The 20479-nt window shown below is 48.1% G+C and overlaps 1 protein-coding gene across 1 annotated transcript in view; it reads right to left on the minus strand.

Annotated features, from left to right (window-relative positions):
- The window catches only part of GMPR (guanosine monophosphate reductase), a 491435-nt gene that overhangs the window by 172892 nt on the left and 298064 nt on the right, over window positions 1-20479 (minus strand). Inside the window, exon 5 of the mRNA XM_086965158.1 lies at window positions 6493-6574. Within this exon, the coding sequence (XP_086821284.1) occupies window positions 6493-6574 (82 nt within the window). The remainder of the gene's footprint in view (window positions 1-6492; window positions 6575-20479) is intronic.

Genomic DNA, 20479 nt, shown 5'->3' on the forward strand with positions numbered 1-20479 from the left:
TTATTTTTGTTCAAGAACTGAAAATCCTATTCAAATCATCCCTTGGTGTGTTAACAATACACTCTATTTGAGTAGGCAACCAATATCCCTTGTAGGTTTGCCTACATTCAGTTGGTCAATCTTGGGGAAAAAAATGCATCAAAGGGTGGGTGAGTAGCACAAAGTATCAGAGATGCCAAAAAGCCATACCTTAATTTGTTGTATGAAGGGCCTTTCAGATTCGATGAATCTCAACTCCCTAGGGAGCAAGTTCCAGGACCTTGTACCCAAGAAGGTGAAAGATTTACTGCTTCGATTTATGAGTCTGTTCATGTAGGGTTTAAGCAGGTTGGCTTGCGAGGACCTAAGAGGCCGACTTGTACTTCTAGTGTAATGGGTGACTATAGAAATAAAGCATTTTGGCCCCAGTCCTCTAACGGCTCTGAAGATGAGTAAAAGAATTAAAAGAAGAACTGTCTTTATGCACTGGCAGCCAATGTAATACTTAATGGGCTGCTGATTCAGAGTAGCAGCGAGGTAGTTTAATTATAAGTCTGGTCACAGAGTGTTGCAACATCTGAAGTTTCTGAAGGGTTTATTTTGAAGTATTTGGATACAGACTATTACAATAGACCAATCTAGATGTTATCAAAGAAAAAGCTACTGATTTTATCTCTGATAAAGGAAGATATTTAAAAAAAAATGTCAGTGCTTTTATAAGACTGAAACATGTTCCAGCTACAGCTATAGTTCGTGGGCGAAACAACAGAGAGGCGTCAAATGTTATACCGAGGTTCTACACGACCTCGCGCGAAGGAGGTGGTGGAGGTGTTACACTGGGCCACCATAGGGCCGGGTCGAAAGAGTTTGACTTCCCGAGAAGCAAAATCTCTGTTTTATTGGTTTTCCATTTAAGATGGTTGGTGTGAATCCATCGAATGATTTATGTTAAGCAGTTTTTAAAAATGGTCTCGGAACCAAAAGAACCTGCATCCAATGAAAACTAACTGAGTGTGGTCAGCATAAGATGTGGATTCGAAACTAAAACAAGCATTTACAATGCAATGGTCTCGGCATTATTAAAGGTAGAGCTATTGGCATTGCTCATGACATTTTTTTTTCATTTTTTTTAAACATAAATAAATGGTATTGTCATTTACAATGGCAATAGGTGAGCATTAGAGAGTAGTAGAGAGTATTTGCGGACACAGAGCCACACACACACACACACACACATACAGAGCCGTGCACACACACAGACAGAGCCACACACACAGACACACACACAGACATAGAGCCACGCACACACACACAGACATAGCCAAGCAGACACACACACACACACACACACAGACAGAGCCACGCCCACCCACAGACAGAGCCACGCACACACACAGGCAGAGCCACGCACACACAGGCAGAGCCACGCACACACACAGACAGAGCCACGCACAGACAGAGCCACGCACACACACAGACATTATCCCTCTTTCAGCCAATTGAACCCTCGCTAACAGCAGAGCTATCCCTCCCTTTGTGCAACAACAGAATTATCCCTCTTTCAGCCGATTGAACCCTCGCTAACAGCAGAGCTATCCCTTCCTTTGTGCGACAACAGAGTTATCCCTTCTTCAGCTGATGAGGCTCTCACTCAATGCAGAGAGCACAGCTGTCCCTCGCTGGTAGAGCCCTTGTCCACTCTAGAGAGCAGATCTATCTCTACTTTCAGAATGGCCCCAGAGTTATCCCTCTTTCAGCTGATTGAACCCTCGCTCACCGCAGGAAGCAGAGCTACCCCTCCCTTGTGAATGACACGCCTCTTCTTTACCTGACGTAACCCTAGCCCGAGAGTAGAGCTATCCCTCCCTTGTGAAAAACATGCCTCTTCTTCACGGTCACCTGACTTAACCCTAGCCCGGGTCCCAGAGAGCACAGCGAGCCCTCCCTTTTGAGACGACAGGCATCACGTTTCCAGGTGACGGAACCCTCGCTCCCTGCAGATAGCAGAGCTATCCCTCGCCTGGCCACAGACAGCAGAACTATGTCTTGCTCCGCTGATGTACCCCTAGGGAGGCACATTCATGTCCCCAGGAACTGAGGACACAGGGAGGCACTGGTACCGAGGACAGGTGGGAACACAGATACAGAGGACACAGGAAGACACAGGGTACAGAGGACATGGAAAACACAGGGTTCTGTTGACACAGGGAGGCACAGGTACTGAGGACAGGTGGGGACACAGATACAGAGGACACAGGAAGACACAGGGTACAGAGGACAGAGGAAAACACAGGGTTCTGTGGACACAGGGGAGACACAGGTACTGAGGACACAGGAAGACATGGGTACTGAGGACACAGGGAGACACAGGTACTGAGGACACAGGAAGACACGGGTACTGAGGACACAGGGAGAAACGGGTACTGAGGGCACAGGAAGACACGGGTACTGAGGACACAGGGATACACGGGTACTGATAACACAGGGAGACACGGGTACTGAGGACACAGGAAGACACGGGTACTAAGGACACAGGAAGACACAGGTACTGAGGACACAGGAAGACACAGGTACTGAGGACACAGGGAGACACGGGTACTGAGACACAGGGATACACAGGTACTGAGGACACAGGGAGACACGGGTACTGATGACACAGGGAGACACGGGTACTGAGGACACAGGAAGACAAGGGAACTGAGGACACATGGAGAGACAGGTACTGATGACACAGGGAGACACAGGTACTGAGGACACAGGAAGACCTGGGTACTGAGAACACCGGGAGACACGGGTACTGATGACACAGGGAGACACGGGTACTGAGGACACAGGGAGAGACAGGTACTGATGACACAGGAAGACACAGGTACTGAGGACACAGGAAGACCTGGGTACCGAGAACACAGGGAGACACGGGTACTGATGACACAGGGAGACACGGGTACTGAGGACACGGGAAGACATGGGTACTGAGGACACAGGGAGATACGGGTACTGAGGACACAGGGAGACACGGGTACTGAGGACACAGGGAGACACGGGTACTGAGGACACAGGTAGACACGGGTACTGAGGACATAGGGAGACACGGGTACTGAGGACACAGGGAGACACGGTACTGAGAACACAGGGATACACAGGTACTGAGGACACAGGGAGACACGGGTACTGAGGACACAGGGAGACACGGGTACTGAGGACACAGGAAGACACGGGTACTGAGGACACAGGAAGACACGGGTACTGATGACACAGGAAGACACGGGTACTGATGACACAGGGAGACACGGGTACTGATGACACAGGGAGACACGGGTACTGATGACACAGGGAGACACGGGTACTGAGGACACAGGGAGACAAGGGTACTGAGGACACAGGGAGAGACAGGTACTGATGACACAGGGAGACACAGGTACTGAGGACACAGGAAGACCTGGGTACCGAGAACACAGGGAGACACGGGTACTGATGACACAGGGAGACACGGGTACTGAGGACACAGGAAGACACGGGTACTGAGGACACAGGGAGACACGGGTACTGAGGACACAGGGAGACACGGGTACTGAGGACACAGGGAGACACGGGTACTGAGGACACAGGGAGACACGGGTACTGAGAACACAGGGATACACAGGTACTGAGGACACAGGGAGACACGGGTACTGAGGACACAGGGAGACATGGGTACTGAGGACACAGGAAGACACGGGTACCTAGAATACAGGGAGACACAGGCGCTAAAGACATAGGAAGCCGCGGGTACCAAGCATGGCGGGCCGAGGCGCACACACGGAGTTATATCAGTGGGTTAAAACCAGGCTGAAGGACACAGGGACAGCAGAGTCTAGAGCTAAAGAAATGGGGCATAACCGGAACGTGTATGTCCCAAATACTGAGAGAGGGAATCACAAAGCCCTGGTGGCACCAGGCTCATAAGACCCTGCGCCAGGAAGAGCACTTCCAGACAAGACTCCGAACCGAGCCATGCGCTGCTCTGCCGTGTGGAAGGGCTAACCTGTACACATAACACAAACATCCATACACACTTGCTCACACGCAGCCACGTAGGTCAGTGGAAGGGCACAAACCCCTTCACCTGTCCAAGTCATCGCGTGCACAGCTGACGGGGGCGAGGTGGGGGCTTCAGACCTGAAGCCTCCTGCAGGAATGACCGCACTGACACAACTCAGGACACTATTCCCACTCACGAGTGAGGACCGAAGGTCATAGGATTAACCCTCACCCCTTTGAAACCGTAGGGGCACCCTGATCCTACAATTGTGCCGTAGATGGAGAGTGAAGACCCACTGCCCACAGGTCCCCTCTGCCAGAATCACCCCAGCCATCAGTCTGCACTTAAGCATGGGTTAAGGGCGGGGGTGGGGGTGCAGACCACAGTGTAAGAGAATAGTCACTGCCAACCAACCCCATCCCTCGCAGGCATGGTCTCTCCTCCCTTAACAATTTTGCACGAATTCCACACCAGGCTGGCTCCGGATCCAGGTTAGCAGCGAAGGCTGGACACGGGTGACGCTCTGCCCCGTTGCTCTGCATAATGCCGGGCTTTGCCCGCTGCCATGCACAGCTCCGCTCGCAGGCTGCGCCGGTGCCCGGTCTGCAGGCGGGCGGACACTGCGCCAGCGTCACTTGAAGCTGCTGGAGCGGGGGGCAGATAGGCGTGGGGGGCAGATAGGAGCGGGATGCAGGGGGCGGCGGAGGTAGAGGCGACCACTGGAGCTCAGGGCACAGAGAGGACCCGGGCGGCTTCCCGCACGGGTCAGAACGTCTCGCAGCATCGGGCGTTACACTAATCGGCGTGGGGGGCAGATAGGAGGGGGGGCAGATAGGAGCGGGATGCAGGGGGCGGCGGAGGTAGAGGCGACCACTGGAGCTCAGGGCACAGAGAGGACCCGGGCGGCTTCCCGCACGGGTCAGAACGTCTCGCAGCATCGGGCAGTTACACTTATCGGCGTGGGGGGCAGATAGGAGCGGGATGCAGGTGGCGGCGGAGGTAGAGGCGACCACCGGAGCTCAGGGCACAGAGAGGACCCGGGCGGCTTCCCGCACGGGTCAGAACGTCTCGCAGCATCGGGCAGTTACACTAATCCCTGGCAGAAAACAACCGGCTGCAAAAGTCACAGACCAGCCCTTTGCTCACAGATGGGACGGCGGCTGGCTCCTTCTCCTCCGCAGCGGGACTTCCGGCTTGCTTGTAGGCCGGCCTCCGTCCTCTCTCCATTTGCCTGTCTTCCTGCCTCAGGGGTCCGCTAATAGCAGCGCGGCCCGAGCAGGAAGGCGGGTGCAGCGTGAGGGAATCCCGGGCCCGGCGGTGAAGTCTTTGGCAATGCCGGGTGGGCACCGGCCTTAAATTAAACAGCGAAGTCCCTGGCAGGGTGGGCACCTGCCAGGGGACCCGAAAATCGCCAAGGAGCGGGGCAAATGCACGGCACAAACGGGGGCAGAGGCAGAGGCTCGAGCCTCACCCTCACTGCGGGGAAAAGAAAATGGCTGCCGCAGGGTTCTGAATTTTTCGGAATTGGGGGCGTGGTTTTGATGTTCTGAGTGACGGACAACGTCACTGTCTAAAGAACATCAAAAATTACGCCCCCAAATCCGAAAAGGACGGGGCTACATCGGAGTGACTGATCTCTCCTCCAATGGCTGGCCTCCGTTTAGGAAGCCAGCCAATGAAGGAGAGACAGGGCAGGGAGGCGGGACGTTCTGCGCTACTGAGAGACATTAAATCTCAGACCTAAGTCTGCGCAAGCACAGCCTTTTAGGCCTTCGACCTAAAAAGTGATCAGCGAAATCAAAGGGGCCATATGGATGTTCAACAATGCTGTGCAGAGCCCTGTGGTACCCCTGATGTGACAGGTTTTTCGGAGGAAAAAAGGTTTCTAACTTAACTGTCTGTCAGTGGTCTGGGAGGAAGGATTTAACCCAGGCCAGCGCCCAGTGGGAAATTCCACAAAGATTAAGTCATTGTAGCAGAATATCATGAGAGATGGTATCAAACGCAGCTGATAGATCTAATAGAATTATCACTACATTTTTTCTCTGCGTCGAATGCTAAAAGCTCCCCGGAGCCAGTTGTCGACGCTTTTCGAACCTCTCATTGCTTTTGGGTCCTCTTCAGGAGCTTGACTGGTTAATTCTCCTTCTTACTGTGATACAACTTACTGAATTCTCTCCTCCAGTTTTTGGTTATTACTTGATCAAGTGTGACTTGGTTCTTTTTCTGTGAGCACAGCTTGTTGTTCAGATTATTGTCTCCATTATTTAATCATTATTTATCCTTTATTTATTATTTCTCAATTTCTTGTTTTCCTCGGTGCTCAGACTTTTCCAATTGGATACATCCTATATTTGGCATCCAACAAACACAGTACAAAATGGATTTGCTCAATTTTGCCATAGTGTACATCTGTAAGTAACATAGCCTGTAGAATGCATGAACGCTTATACAGTAGGTTAATAGTGACCCTAGCTGCATCTTAGATTTACCTGGTCCAATGCCCACTTTAATGATGTCTGCTCCGGCAAGAATCAGTTCTTCTACCATCTCTCCAGTCACCACATTACCTGCCTGAAAGGATGATAAAGGCATGAAATAAATAAGGATAAAGGCATGCATTTCACAAAACTATAGTTGTGAAGGACAACAAACGTTTGCAATTACATGAAAGCAGACTTTTTCGTAAGCTCAACAGATCTATTTACCATTTATGAAAATAAACGGAACATATGTATTCACTTCTTTAGCCAATGTAGCAAAATTGTCTCCTACTGACTGCACTTGAGCAATCTGAGACATACTATGAAATCACACACTCACTGCTGGAGTCCCGAGCTCAATGGAAGGCCAGGAAGGATGGGAGTAAATATCAATTAAAAGCCTGGAGCAAATGTTTAGCAAATGAGCAACTATTGAGAGCTTTTAAGATTTTAGTTGAACATGGCTACAAGAGGCTAACACCAAGTACCAGCCAATTCGACAGAAAGCACAATAGCTCTGGAGAAAGAAACAGTGCCAGGATTTTCAGTGGCTCGGGAAAAGTAGCACTTTGCTTCTGGAGGGCACACTGCCCCCTAATAATAAAAAAAAATACGGTTTGTTTTCTTTTAATTTGGCGTCACCTAGCTGTAGCACCAAAACATGCTACTTAGCCTTGCCTTATGGAAGCACCAGGCCTGCCTTGAGGCAGTCAACACATAAGGCAGATCAAGCCAAATTTTAAATCGGGGAATAAAAAGGGTTGCAAACCAGCACAAAGTGTTGATTTTGGATTTACTTTCCAGTGCAAAACATGTTTTCCATTAGGAAGTTGCCTAATAGTAACACAAAGTAGTGTAATGCACTACTTTGCATTAATTTGTATCAAGGAGCGTATGCACTGATGTGGACTGCAAGGAGTGTGCTCAGGATCCTTTCGTTCTCGGGGACGCCCACCTCAGGTCTGGCCCAGTCGTGCCTCTTCTACTGGGAGTGCATGCAGAGGGATGAGGAAGTTGCTGCTTCCAGGTCAAGGTCCACAATACCCATATAACTTGGATAGCTCCATTTTAGTGCAGCAATCAATCACCACTCTGCCACTCTGTAGTAGAAATCTAAGTGTGGCAAACCTCCCTGTTTGTGTGCACTCAACCTACTGTGCTCTAGATTTTGCACACAGCATCAGGGTAAATATCCTCCAGGAAACGCATACAAATCTGTACTCTGTGGTGACAGGTCACTCAGGCTTGCTTGCAAGGGACACTGGAGGATGCTTGGCGCATGCTGGTCCAAAAACAATATGTCATGACTAGTCAGGTCCCATTACCAAGACTGCAAATGAAGCAGTCATGTGTGATTGCTCATAAACATCTCAGCATGCATAGTGCAGTTGGGTAAACAACCAGGACTAGCTGCCACTGTCATGCATGATACCTGGAACCCAGAATCAAGGAGGGTGCTTTTGTCTACCTCAATATTTTTTGCAAAGACAATATGTCTGGGTATTTTATAAGTGGCAGTGCTTCTTCACTTATTTGCTAGTTGGTGTTTGTGAGAATAGATGTGGGGATCTATGTGAGAAAGAGTCAACATTTGGATGGATGAATGAGTGAATAAACAAAAGGATGAGGGACTGACCAACTGTAAGGATAATTAAAGGGCGAGTGAGTGGGTGGGTGGACAAAAGGGTAAGTGCATTGGTAAATGCTTTAAAATGTGAGTGCATGGGTGGATGGCTGAATGAAAGGGTGAGTGAAAGAGAAAATGAGTGGGTGAAAGTATGGAAGGATGCAGACACTTTAGGGCAACAAATGAAACAGTCACTGCATTTAACAGTCTCCTTGGGGAGAGTAATGTAATGCTTCACAATAATTCAGTATATTAAGAATAGATTTGAGGAGAGAGCTATGGTCTATTTTTTGAGGGGTTGGAAATATGGGGAGGTGGGAAGATTGGTCAAAATTAACGCAAGAATCCTAAAAGGAAAACATGTAGGCTACTGCCTACTGCTACATGCAAAGTGTGTTACTTAAAACTGGTGGCACAGAGCCTTTGCTTGAATAGACATTTAGCTTTTAGTGAGTATGGGAAAGGGCTGCTTTTTGACATGGTCACCCACACATGTTGCCTGGTATTTGATGCAATTTTGACAGAAGTGCACTGGGTTTCCTCCATCTAGATCCCCAGTGGCAGATCTCTTTCCCTAAAACTGTAAAATTGTTCCCCAATTGGCAATACCATTAGTAACCCTATAAGTTCTTAATAGATGGTACCCTGATACCTAGGGTCTGGGTACTAAAGAAGGCCCCTTAGGGCTGCAGCATGTCTTGTGCCACTCTAGGGGCCCCTCACCACATGTGTGCAAAATGCTATGAATGCTGCACGACATTGTGCAGACAAAAGTGGAAACACGACATGGCACACTTCCTGCAGACCTTGCATGCAATGTATGTAAGTCGCTCCTACAGCAGGCGGTACAGTCCTTACGCAGGGTGCATTACATGTGTGGACATACCTGCATGAGCAGATATGCCCCTGTGATGTGTAAGTCAATTCATAGTCATCGCAAGTCAGCAGGGAAGCCATCTTAAGGATATGTACTGGGCACAGGTTAATACAAGTTCCCTAGCTACATGATGGCTTCACTGAAACCAATGATGTTATATTAATAAACCAACACTGATTCCAGTGATGGATTTATAAATACCTTAGAGGTACCCGCTGAAACCTACTAGTCCACTGGAGTGCTGGCTGACTGCTACGGTCCAACCTGCCACCACAGATGTGCTTCTGACCCCCTAGGAGGTTAACACCCTCGCTCTCAGAGGTCAGGAACAATGCCTGCTCTGGCAAGAGGTGTTTACACGTCTACCAAAGAGGATGGCTAGCAATCAGTATACCAAGGCCTTTGGTATACTCACCCTGACATCCCCAGAGACTTGGGAGATGCCACCCCTTGCCCGAGGCACATTTGGCACCAAGACAACCGGGAAATTAGTATACAAAGTAGGCGTGGAGCACACCTTGGTCAGTCATACCCCTAAGGTGAGCTGCCTGGAATGCCCCCCTCTAGGAAACTTTCACCATCTTGGTAAAGACAGAATAATGGCATAATTTAGGAAACTGGAACAGGGTTATGCCCACTTACCAGAGGAAGTGGTAATATAGGGGGTGTAGTGACCCCAAGGGTAGGTAGCCCATTAGCTACTACTCTCCGCTCCCCTAACACCCCTAAATTTAGAATTTAGAGGTCTCCCTGAATCCAGAACTTCATGTTCCACTGACTGCAAAGAAGAAGAAGAAAGTGAACAGCCGATACCTGCAAGAACAGAAAACGACTGCAGACTTTTGGCCCCAAACCCTGCCTGCCACACAGAACCTCGACAATTGCAAAGACCCAACTCGTTCTGTAGCTGTGCATCCTCCACAGGCCCTGAAGGGTTGTCAGCGCTTCGTCAAGCAGCTACCATCTCCCTTGGAGTAGAGGAGCTACTAGCCCGCACCCTGCAGACACCAACTGTGATGCTCGGTTTATAGAAGCTGTTGTCCACTAAGTCCATTGAGAAGTAGCCCCCCAGGAAATGTTGCGCATACTCAAGGAGGTCAGATCCATATTCCTGCCAAGCCTGAAGATGCCAATACCTCCACAAGCTCTCCTGCACCAATACCTGGGGTACCGGATCATTGCTGCAAGCAAAGCTTGTTGAAAGTCCAGTTCGGAGTCCTATGACATCATAAACGGACAACCAACGAGGGAAATCAGCACCGCAGAGACCAGCACTAAGAGTGACCCAGCTACAATGTTTTTGTCCTCCTTGCTGGCCCTGACCGAAGACATTGAGAGCCTTCTCGCACGAGTGCCAGCCAACTACAATAACCCCTGCACCCGAGCCACCCGGCCGGGGCCTAAGGATCAACAGCTCCGCCATGCTCCCAGGACCCTCACGATCTGGTAACCCCATTGGGAGATCATGGTTTTGTCCCTAAATTCCTCTTTGAACTATTTTCAAGTGTCCTCCCTTCTTTCTACCAAGTAGCTGGCAAGGCTACCAACCTGTCCAGCGTTCTGCTAGTGGAACTTTGGACCTAGTCCCTCTACCACCTTAACGACCGAAAGGGGCCCCATCAAAAGTATTTCAAGTACATGTATGCCATGAATGTTCTTTCTCCCACAGGAAAGCTTTGCGAGTAAAAACGCACTGTTGGTTAACATTACTGTAAAAAGTCTATTACAAAAAATTACTTACCTGATTAGGAAGTTCTTAGGTTCAAAATGAATATAGAAATACCTGGTATTTTTCTAAATTATTGTGGATCTCCTTGTTTGAGCGTGTGCCTCATTTATGGACTCAGTGTGTTAAACAAATGTATAACACTCCTCTCTGATAAGCCTAATGCTGCTCTACTACACTACCTTAGCTAGAGCACCTTGAGATTGTTAGAGTAAGCCCCTTTCCAGTCATGAGGGATACCTGACCTCTTTACACAGCATACCTCTTTATTTTATACGATATAAAGAGCCAGGTTCCTTCAGCTTTTAGAAGCCTTACAACCTTGCAGAAGGGTAGCGTTTGTAGCCTAACTCACAAGACAATATATTCAGGATAAGAGAGTACAAATAACACTGGGTAATATTTAAAAAATGTCTTCCAAGACATTCAACTCTCCTACCTTAATAAGGGGCAGATTTATCAATATTTCACGCAAGGCAGCAAGACATCGTGCTGCGCTGTGCTGCGTGAAAGGGAGAGGGCAGTAATGCACCATATTTTGCATGTCCTCTCCTTGCGCTGGTGAATTTTTGGCTGTCTTGCGCCAACATGTTGCAAGTGTGCCTTCCGGCACAAAAACAATCCTTAGCTTGTTCCTCTGTCTTTATGTGCTGCAGAATGCAGCACGCAGAAAGAAGAAAACATGAGGAGAAATAAAGATATTTCTCCTTGTTACACCTCCCCAGAGAAGGCGCAGCATTTTGACGCATTCCTAGGTCTAATCTGGGAACGCACCAAATTCCATGGGTGGATGCATGGGCACACGCAGGCTCCACCTATGGAACGTCTCCCTGGTGCAGAGCAATGCAAGGCAGCGACTTGCGCTGCCTTGTGTTACTCCAGATTTACCTAGCGCCGAAGGACCATGCACGGTGGCCTCACGTGACTTGGTAAATCTAACTTTAGTGTTTCGCTGCCCTTGTGCTAGCTTGGGTGACGCAAGGGCAATGCAACACTTTGATAAATCTGCCCCAAATGTCTATGCATATGTTTGGTTAGAGTCAGTGATCCAAATGGGAAAAAAGGTGCCTTGGAACCCATAAACTGGAGATCAACATGTGGCCTCAGAAAGGGTGTGGAGGCACAAGAAGCATAAAAAGCAGAATCTGTCAGTCAACGTATACATTTAGGGGCACATTAATGCAGGGCTGCAAGGGAACTTGCTGTGCTGCATTGCATGAATGGGAAAGAGCAGAAATGCTTCATATTTACAAAGATATGGAGCATTCCTGGCCCTCCATTTGCTGGTGCACTGTTTGCTGCCTAGCGCCAATGCAGGAATTCTTGCTCTATGGTGAACACCGTCCTGCACAAAACAATTCCTAGCGGCATATAGCTCTTTCTATATCTGCTGCAGAATGCCTTGTGCACCTTGACTTACTTTACATATTCTATGCATTGATTTACATACTTCGATGATTTATTGACTCTGAATAATGTGTGTGAGACTGTGTGTGTGTGTATGTGTGTGTGTTTGTGTGTGTGTGTGTGAGTGTGTGTATGTGTGTGTGTGTGTGTGTGTGTGTGTGTGTGTGTGTGTGTGTGTGATGTAGAGCACTGTGACACCCCACATTGGGATGAAAAGCACTAAAAAATAATTACATTTAAATTGTCACTTGTGTAATTACTCATGCAAACAGATAGATATATCAGACATTCCTACAGTGCATGCATTTCACTTATGTAGACAAGTTGAACAAAATCAAAAACCTACCTCCAAATCATAGTTTCTCTTTGGTACTTTGAAGCGATCACAAGTTGTGTACTTTGTTTTCCCCCATTGCATTGGCACCTAGGGCCCATTTTAAAAAGATGGCAAAGGGTGCAGCTCAGCACCCAAAGTTACTGCTCTGCATTGTGTGATAGAGCAGGAAAGCTCAGGAAAGCACAATATCTACTGAGATATGGCACTGTCCTGCTCTCTCCACAGCACCGACGCATAGTCAGGAAGCCGAGCGCCACACAGACACACACAAAAACGGACACACGCACCTTTGCATCATAGTGCTAGGGAGTATGTCTGATGTCTAGCATAGGTTTTGGACTGGAAGATTACCCTTCCAGTACAAAATAATATGCCTAGATAAACTTTGAAACTTTTCTTTCTTCAGATGTGTGCTGTACAGTGCATCACACATGCAAAGTGGGAAATGTTAGGAGAAATAAAAGCATTTCTCCTTTTAACACCTGCTTCAAAGTGGCATTATTTTTGGCGCAAAACCTTGTCTACTATTGTTCGTAGATACGGTTCTGCATCAAACACCATTGGTGATTGCATGGGGACGCCCATGTACCACCCATGGAACGCCCCCTCAATGCAAAGTAATGCAAAGCAGTGCTTTGTGCTGTTTTGGGTTACCTTCAGGCAACTTTTCAGAAAGTAAATTTAAAATAAAAATGCATTTTGCATTGGACTGCATCGCTTTTCTAACATAACCCCAACACAAAATTTTGTAAATTGAGCCTAGGTGTCAGGTTCCAGATAGATCACAGTTAGAATGAAGATTGAACTAAAGGAGGGATGATGTCCCTTTAAATCAGACCTTTGTTTTGTGCTGAGCCGGTAGTAAACATGAGAAAGCCTCCTCTCTGCCTGCAGGTTGATGCAAACGTAAAGCAGAAACCGTGTGCACGCTGCTAAAAGTTCCCAGTGCTGGCAAATTACAGATGGACAAATTCAACAAATGTAATCTGGGCCAGCCTGGATTCGGCACTGAATACAGCACAGTGTAATGCGGGGGAAGCAAACAGGGGGGTGGCGCAGAAGATACATACATAAAAGACCCCTTAAATAAACAGCAGTGAGTGAAACACAGCCCAGCTAAATGCAGGACCCCTACAAGCACAACTATAGTCACCCATTCCATCATTTAAACACAGCATGAATGATTATCCCACGAAAAGCACCAGTCATGGTGTTCTCTGTTCTTGGAGGAAGATCTGGAGGCCTCTGAAACAACCCTACAGCTTTATTGCCTTCCCTATACTCACCATTATTGTTTCCAGCAAATGTTAAATATTTTGTGAAATATACATTTACTTAAAAGCATATCATTTTTTTTTTTGGCTTGCGGGAGGCAGGGCAGGGGCAGGCACGGGGGGTCACGTGGTGCGCAATATAAAAAAAAAAAACCTTACCTTGTAGCTGGGTTCCACGTCTCTGTTCCTGCTCTCTTCATTGAACTTGGAGAACAGAAAGCACAGCCAGGTAAGCACGCAAGCTCCCCTGACCAATCACAATGCTGCATTGCAGCGTTGTGATTGGTCTGAGCATCCTGGTTCAACGCTCAGCCAGGGAATTGGGACCTGGCTAGGTTCTACATTCAGCCTGTAAATCAGCCTGTATGGAGACCAGGGAAAGTGCGCATGACTGGTTTAGGCAGCCGTGAGGACCAGCCAAACAGTCATGTGGACTTAGAAGTGGACAAACCACTTCTCCCCTGCCCTGAACGGAGATCAGAGCAGTCACGCCCACCCGCAAAGGAGCACAAGCATAAAATGATAATAACTCAAAGTTATTATCATTATATGTTTCTACTTCGCACCGCTTAAAAGCAGTGGGGCGACGCTCCTCCGCCATAGTGGAGAAGCCGCCATTGTAAATGTTCGGATGAAAGATTTAGCTATGAGGCAGGACTAAGGACTCTGTCGTTACGATGCATGAAAACAATACAAGAAGCAGGCGTCAATTGTAATCAGCGCCTCTAGTTGCGAATCAAGCAATGCGGACTCCATCCATCTGTCCTACCGCATGTCTGAGTACACCCTTGAATAAGGGCACATTAGGGATTAATCACACGCCACCACTCTGCATGCCTGCACTGGACTGTTTATCTCTGCTCCGGTTCTAAAGGCCCAAAAATTATTTTGGAGCTCTACCGCCACCCAGTGGATATTTAAATAAAATCTTCGCTATCTTTTGATGGGATTAATTTCGAATGACAGACATCTTTTTTCAGTGCATAATTCGGAGAGGTGGTTGACCTGGCGTGCACAAACACTAATTTTTAGTGTCAGGATTTATTTATCATGATCATACTTCGGCTCAGACTAAGAGAGAGAAAGGTAGAAAAGGCAGAAACAAGGAGGAAGAGAAAGATAGGAAAACAGTGGCAAGAGGAGAAAGCAGAGTAAAAGAATCTGCAAGGGCCATATTTAGAAACATGTTTCGTCATGGTTGTGCCACTTTTGTGGTGCAGCCACAACACAAAATGCTAGTAGATATTTACAAAGCCACGCACGTGGGGATTTGCGCCGGGTTACGTGGTTTAGGGCCATATGTATGAAGGTACCCATTTGCGAATCTCAAATAGCGATTATTAGGAAATCGCTATTTGAGATTCGCAAATTGGTATGTGTGTAGAAAATTGATTTTTTTTTGCAATTGCTTAAAATTCCTTAATTGCGATTAGCAAATTGCTAATCGCAATTAAGGAATACTTTCCCATCCATTTCTTTGGACCAGGAGGCCAATAGGAATGATTGGGAAGTTATTCTCAATTTGCTATTCGCAATTTGAGAATCGCAAATTGAGAATAATTTCAAGGGTGCAGGGGTGTCCAAAGGACACCCTGTTGCAACCCGGAAATTTGCATGGGTGCACATGTGGTACACATACATGCCCTAAGGGCATGTATGTGCTTCACAGTGCACTTTGAAAAATGCAAAAAAGTGCATTTTCAAGGAAGTCTCAAATTACCACCAACTTGAAGTTGGTGGTAATTTGTGATTCCTTAAGGCCAATTTGCATTTTTTTAATGCTTCTTACATTGCATTTAAGGAATCTCAAAATTTGTAATTCCTTAAATGCAATCGCAAAACAAGGAATCGCAAATTTTGGGATTCCTTATTTTGTACGCAGATTTGCTCAATACTTACCATTAGGCCAAATTGCATTCGCAAACGCCGAAATTCTGCGAATTTCAGCGTTTGCAAATTCAATTTGGCTTGATACATATGGCCCTTAGTAAAGAAAGGTGAAGGTACACAGCGCCTTGTGTCAGTGGCGTCACTAGGGGGGTGCGGGGGTGCGGACCGCACCGGGTGACACCCTCACATGGGGGTGACACCATCTGGTTACGCTGTGCATGTAACACAGTGACAGCTCTGCAGCCTTGCCTCTGCCCTGCTTGTATTAAGTATTCCTGGGCGGTGTGGGCGCGGCCTAATTTTCTGACAGTGATCTGTGTCAGTAGAGGCCGTGCCCAATTGCTGTTTTCGCTTTGCAGGACGTTACGTAATGTTACGCTGCCGCTTCCTGCGGTGGCGGGAGTGAGGCTTAGTGCTGCACCAGACTCGAGTCTCTCATGGCCGCCCACCGTGCAAGAGAGCATGATCGATTGCGGCGGCAAGCAGGAAATTCTGATTTTAAAAGTAAGTGTGCCATCGATGCAGTGCACTCTGCCTCCAGTCTTCACCCCAGGCTGTTGGCAGTCGAGTCGACTCGTCCCGCCACAGGAAATTCTGATTTTAAAAGTAATTGTGCCATCGATGTGCACAGTGCACTCTGCCTTCAGTCTTCACCCCAGGCTGCTGGCACTCGAGTTGACTCGTCCCGGCCATCGACTCGAGTGCCAGCAGCCTGGGGTGAAGACTCGAGGCAGAGTGCACATCGATGGCACACTTGCTTTTAAAATCAGAATTTCCCGCTCGCCCGGCCTGCCTCTAAGAGTTCATTGCCACCCCTGTGCCAAATTAGATAATAACAGGAGGAGTTCGGTGGTCGTCCCGTCACCTCCTGACCTCGACACTTCCTGCCTTTTTAGTCCATGTTGTGGGCGGGGGGGGGTCTCTGAAGGTTGTGTCCCACACAGGGTGAGTCTGAGAGCAGGTGCTGTGTGTCTTTAAAAGGCACAACAACAGCACGGCTCTCTAGACAACAGTGCCATTTAGCAGATTATATAACGGTCATCACTACCTGAAATGTGTCCAGATTGCCAGCAGCTGCCTGTGTCCAAGGAGTGTGACAGACAGTCTGCATCCCCAGCAGTCTTTAGATTTTCAGCTGCAGCACTGTGACTCGTGAAACTTGGTAAGAGTAAAAAATGAAAGCTGCTGCCATTTTAAATGTTCATGATAAGGTCAGATTTTAAGTTTTATTAGATAGCTGCCAAGGTTTCAGATTGCTATGTGTGTCATTTTCATAATTTTTGTATAATTTGTTATATTTATATGTTTCCCTCATTTTCATTGCTTGATTTTTGCTCGAAAAAAGTGTCACTCATATTTGTTGAAATGTCACTCATAATTGCACTACAATTATGAAAATGTCACACATAGCAATCTGAAACCTTGGCAGCTATGAGGCTACAGGTTTGGAACTGGAAGCCTGGCTGGGCAATTGCGACTGTGAAGGCCGCGGTCATAGAATCAACGCGACCACGGCTGGAGCTTAGGCACACGCTACAGTACTGCAGCTGAGCCTTGAATGCAGCGGGCTGAGGGAGTCCAGTAGATAGTTGAGGCCTGAAGGACTCACTATGTAAGCTTGGGGCGGCCCGGCCTTAAACCGCATTTCCCGTCTGCCGTTCACCCCCTGTAATGTAAGTACATTTATTTTCAACAGACTACTGCAGGTAAAATGTGCGTTATGTAGCGCGGCTCGCTGTAACGCACTTTATTTAAATCATGCGATGTTAGCAATGGCTCTTGTGCATGCGTGCGTGCGCGCCTCGCACCCTTGTCCCCGGAATAAATAAGCGGACCGGGGCTCTCTGACGCGACGCCTGTAAGTCCACTCAAGTTTTTTGGCTCATTAAGGCAACTCACCTGGGCCGCTGGCTACATCGGTGCCCCGCCGGCTACACTGGTGCTTGGAACGTAGCAGCGCGCTGACTGGGCCGTGGACCTCTTCGGCTTTGGGTAAGAGTTTGTTGGAGCCTCGCACATGATTGTTAGGGCGGCCTAGTCGTGAAGGGCACTACGTTATTGCCCTTCCATTTGTGGTGCTTTGCAGCAAACTTACGAGTTTTTCATTGCTCATATAGGTGTTATTTATATTTGTGTTTCCCTCGTCTTCATTGATTTTGCTTGTGAAAGGTGTCACTCCTATTTGTGGTAATGTCACTCATAAGTACACTAAAAATATGAAAATGTCACACGTAGCAAACTAAAACCTTGGCAGCTATGCTTTGCTTTATCATCAGGAGGAACCCTGGGTGGAGAAGGCGACGAGGAAAGGGTTAAAAGACCAGCAGGCGGGGGAGGGGGCTGCAGGCGGAGGGGGAGGGATGGTGGAGGGGGAGGGATGGTGCAGGCAGAGAGGGAGATGGTGCAGACAGAGGGTGAGATGTTGCAGGCGGAGGGGAGATGGTGCAGGAAGAGGGTCAGATGGTGCAGGCAGAGGGAGAGATGTTGCAGGCAGGGGGTGAGATGGTGCAGGCGCAGGGGAGATGGTGCCGACAGAGGAAGATATGGTGCCGACAGAGGAAGAGATGGTGCAGGCGGAGGGGAGATGGTGCAGGCAGAGGGAGAGATGGTGCAGGCAGTGGGGAGATGGTGCAGGCAGTGGGGAGATGGTGCAGGCAGTGGGGAGATGGTGCAGGCAGAGGGGGAGATGGTTCAGGGAGAGGGGAGATGGTGCAGGCAGAGGAGAGATGGTGCAGACAGAGGGATGAGATGGTGCAGGCAGAGGGGAGAGATGGTTCGGACAGAGGGAGAGATGGTGCAGGCAGAGGGGAGATAGTGCAGGAAGAGGGTGAGATAGAGCAGGCAGCAGGCAGGGGGTGATTTGGTGCAGGCGGAGGGGAGATGGTGCAGGCAGAGGGGAGAGATGGTGCAGGCAGAGATGGTGCAGACAGAGGTAGAGATGGTGCAGGCAGGGGGTGAGATGGTGCAGGCAGAGGGGAGATGGTGCAGACAGAGGAAGAGATGGTGCAGGCGGAGGGAAGATGGTGCTCGCAGAGGGGAGATGGTGCAGGCAGAGGGGAGATGGTGCAGGCAGAGTGGGAGAAGGTGCAGGCAGAGTGGGAGAAGGTGCAGGCAGAGTGGGAGAAGGTGCAGGCAGAGTGGGAGAAGGTGCAGGCAGAGGGGAGAGATGGTGCAGGCAGAGGGAAGAGATGGTGCAGGCAGAGGGGAGAGATGGTCCAGGCAGAGGGGAGAGATGGTGCAGGCAGAGGGGAGAGATGGTGCGGACAGAGGGAGAGATGGTGCAGGCGGGGGTGAAATGGTGCAGGCAGAGGGGAGATGGTCCATCCGGTAAGTTGTGAGGGGGTGACACCACGAGTTACCCGCACCGGGTGACACCAACCCTAGTGACGCCACTGCCTTGTGTTACATTTTGTTCTGGGATGCGTTCCATGGGTGGGGCATGGGCATTTTCCGTGCACAGAAACAATTCTACTAGTAACTGAGTCATCCTTGCACCGTGGCGAGCAATTACTTTTTATAGCAGATACAATTCATCTATTCATATTATGTCTTTTCTGTGATATTTTTAGATGCTTCTTTTAGCAAAATACAATGTACCATGATCTCGAAGTGTTACTCTTTTTTATACTAAACAACTGTATTTCTATATATGAACATTCAATGTTTTCATTTTTCACAAAAAGGGGGATCTACGGAAAGTGAACATTTTTAAATGTATTTATTTTACATTAGTTCATTTCGGTTGTCCAGGATCAAGTTAATGTACTTCCCACAATGAGGAAGTGGAAAAGAAAGGATTATATCAATTTTTATATTTTTGGCTTTATGTTGTTGAGCGTCTTCATTTGTTTCGAACTTATCTTTAGTATGGCCAAAATGTATCAGCTGCTGAGTGGGACTGTAGAAATGATGGGCCTTCCTAAGCACCGTGGTCCTTTTAATCCTAGAGAAGTATTACAGTTTTACGTTTAGTAAGTGGGGGTGAATTACACAAGCTCATTTACTGATTTTGTATTGTGTCTAGGGCATATCTTGTGATGACAGATGTTTTAAGCTAAAGTGGTTGGAAGTGGCTACATTTCTTCTTCCTGTACTTGCCCCTAAAGTATTGCTAAGTAATAATGTTCACAATTGTAAATTGGTCTATGACTTGCATATTTCATTCTTTATTATGCTTACCAATCTGCAGTGGTGGTTGTTGATGTAATCAGTCGTATAATACACCATATGCCACCTTTGCACTGTGATGCCCTGATTAAATGAGGAAAGGGGTTCACGGGAGGCACCTGGACAAATTGGGGGGCATATTTGCAAGCCCCATTCGCCCTTGGAGCTTCACTTTTTTTTACGCACTGCTGGGGTATCGCCTGTTACCAAATTCTACAAGGTGGGGCTAAGCTACTTAACGTCGTTTAACGCAACCTTGTAAATATTCCATTTTCTGTCGCAGTTCTCTGTGGCAAAGGAGCATGCATTGGGTGTTACTGTGGGCATTCCACCGCAATAATGTCGGAACACAGCGTTGCTGAATTTGGCACAGCTCCACACTCTGACATTTGTTTGTAAATATGCCCTTGGGTTTGGGCAGCATTGAGACCAACTGGACATAATGGGAAGAAGTAGGACTTTGCGTGATGGTTCACCCATGCTGCGTCTCTCCTTTGATATCAGTCAGACAAGGAGAGGCAAATGTGAATGTGGCTAGTCCCACAGCAGTCTCTCTACACTCTCCCTTGGACATAGTGTGTTGGACATCCCAGTGCCAGTCATTGCCTTAAAACAGTGCCAAGCCTCACTTCAGTACAGTGCTTGTTAAATGATGATTAATGATTGCCCTGGGTTTGGGCTCCTCAGAATT

Source organism: Lissotriton vulgaris, chromosome 4_1 (genome assembly GCF_964263255.1).
Source record: "Lissotriton vulgaris chromosome 4_1, aLisVul1.2, whole genome shotgun sequence".
In the NCBI taxonomy this organism is placed as follows: domain Eukaryota; kingdom Metazoa; phylum Chordata; class Amphibia; order Caudata; family Salamandridae; genus Lissotriton; species Lissotriton vulgaris.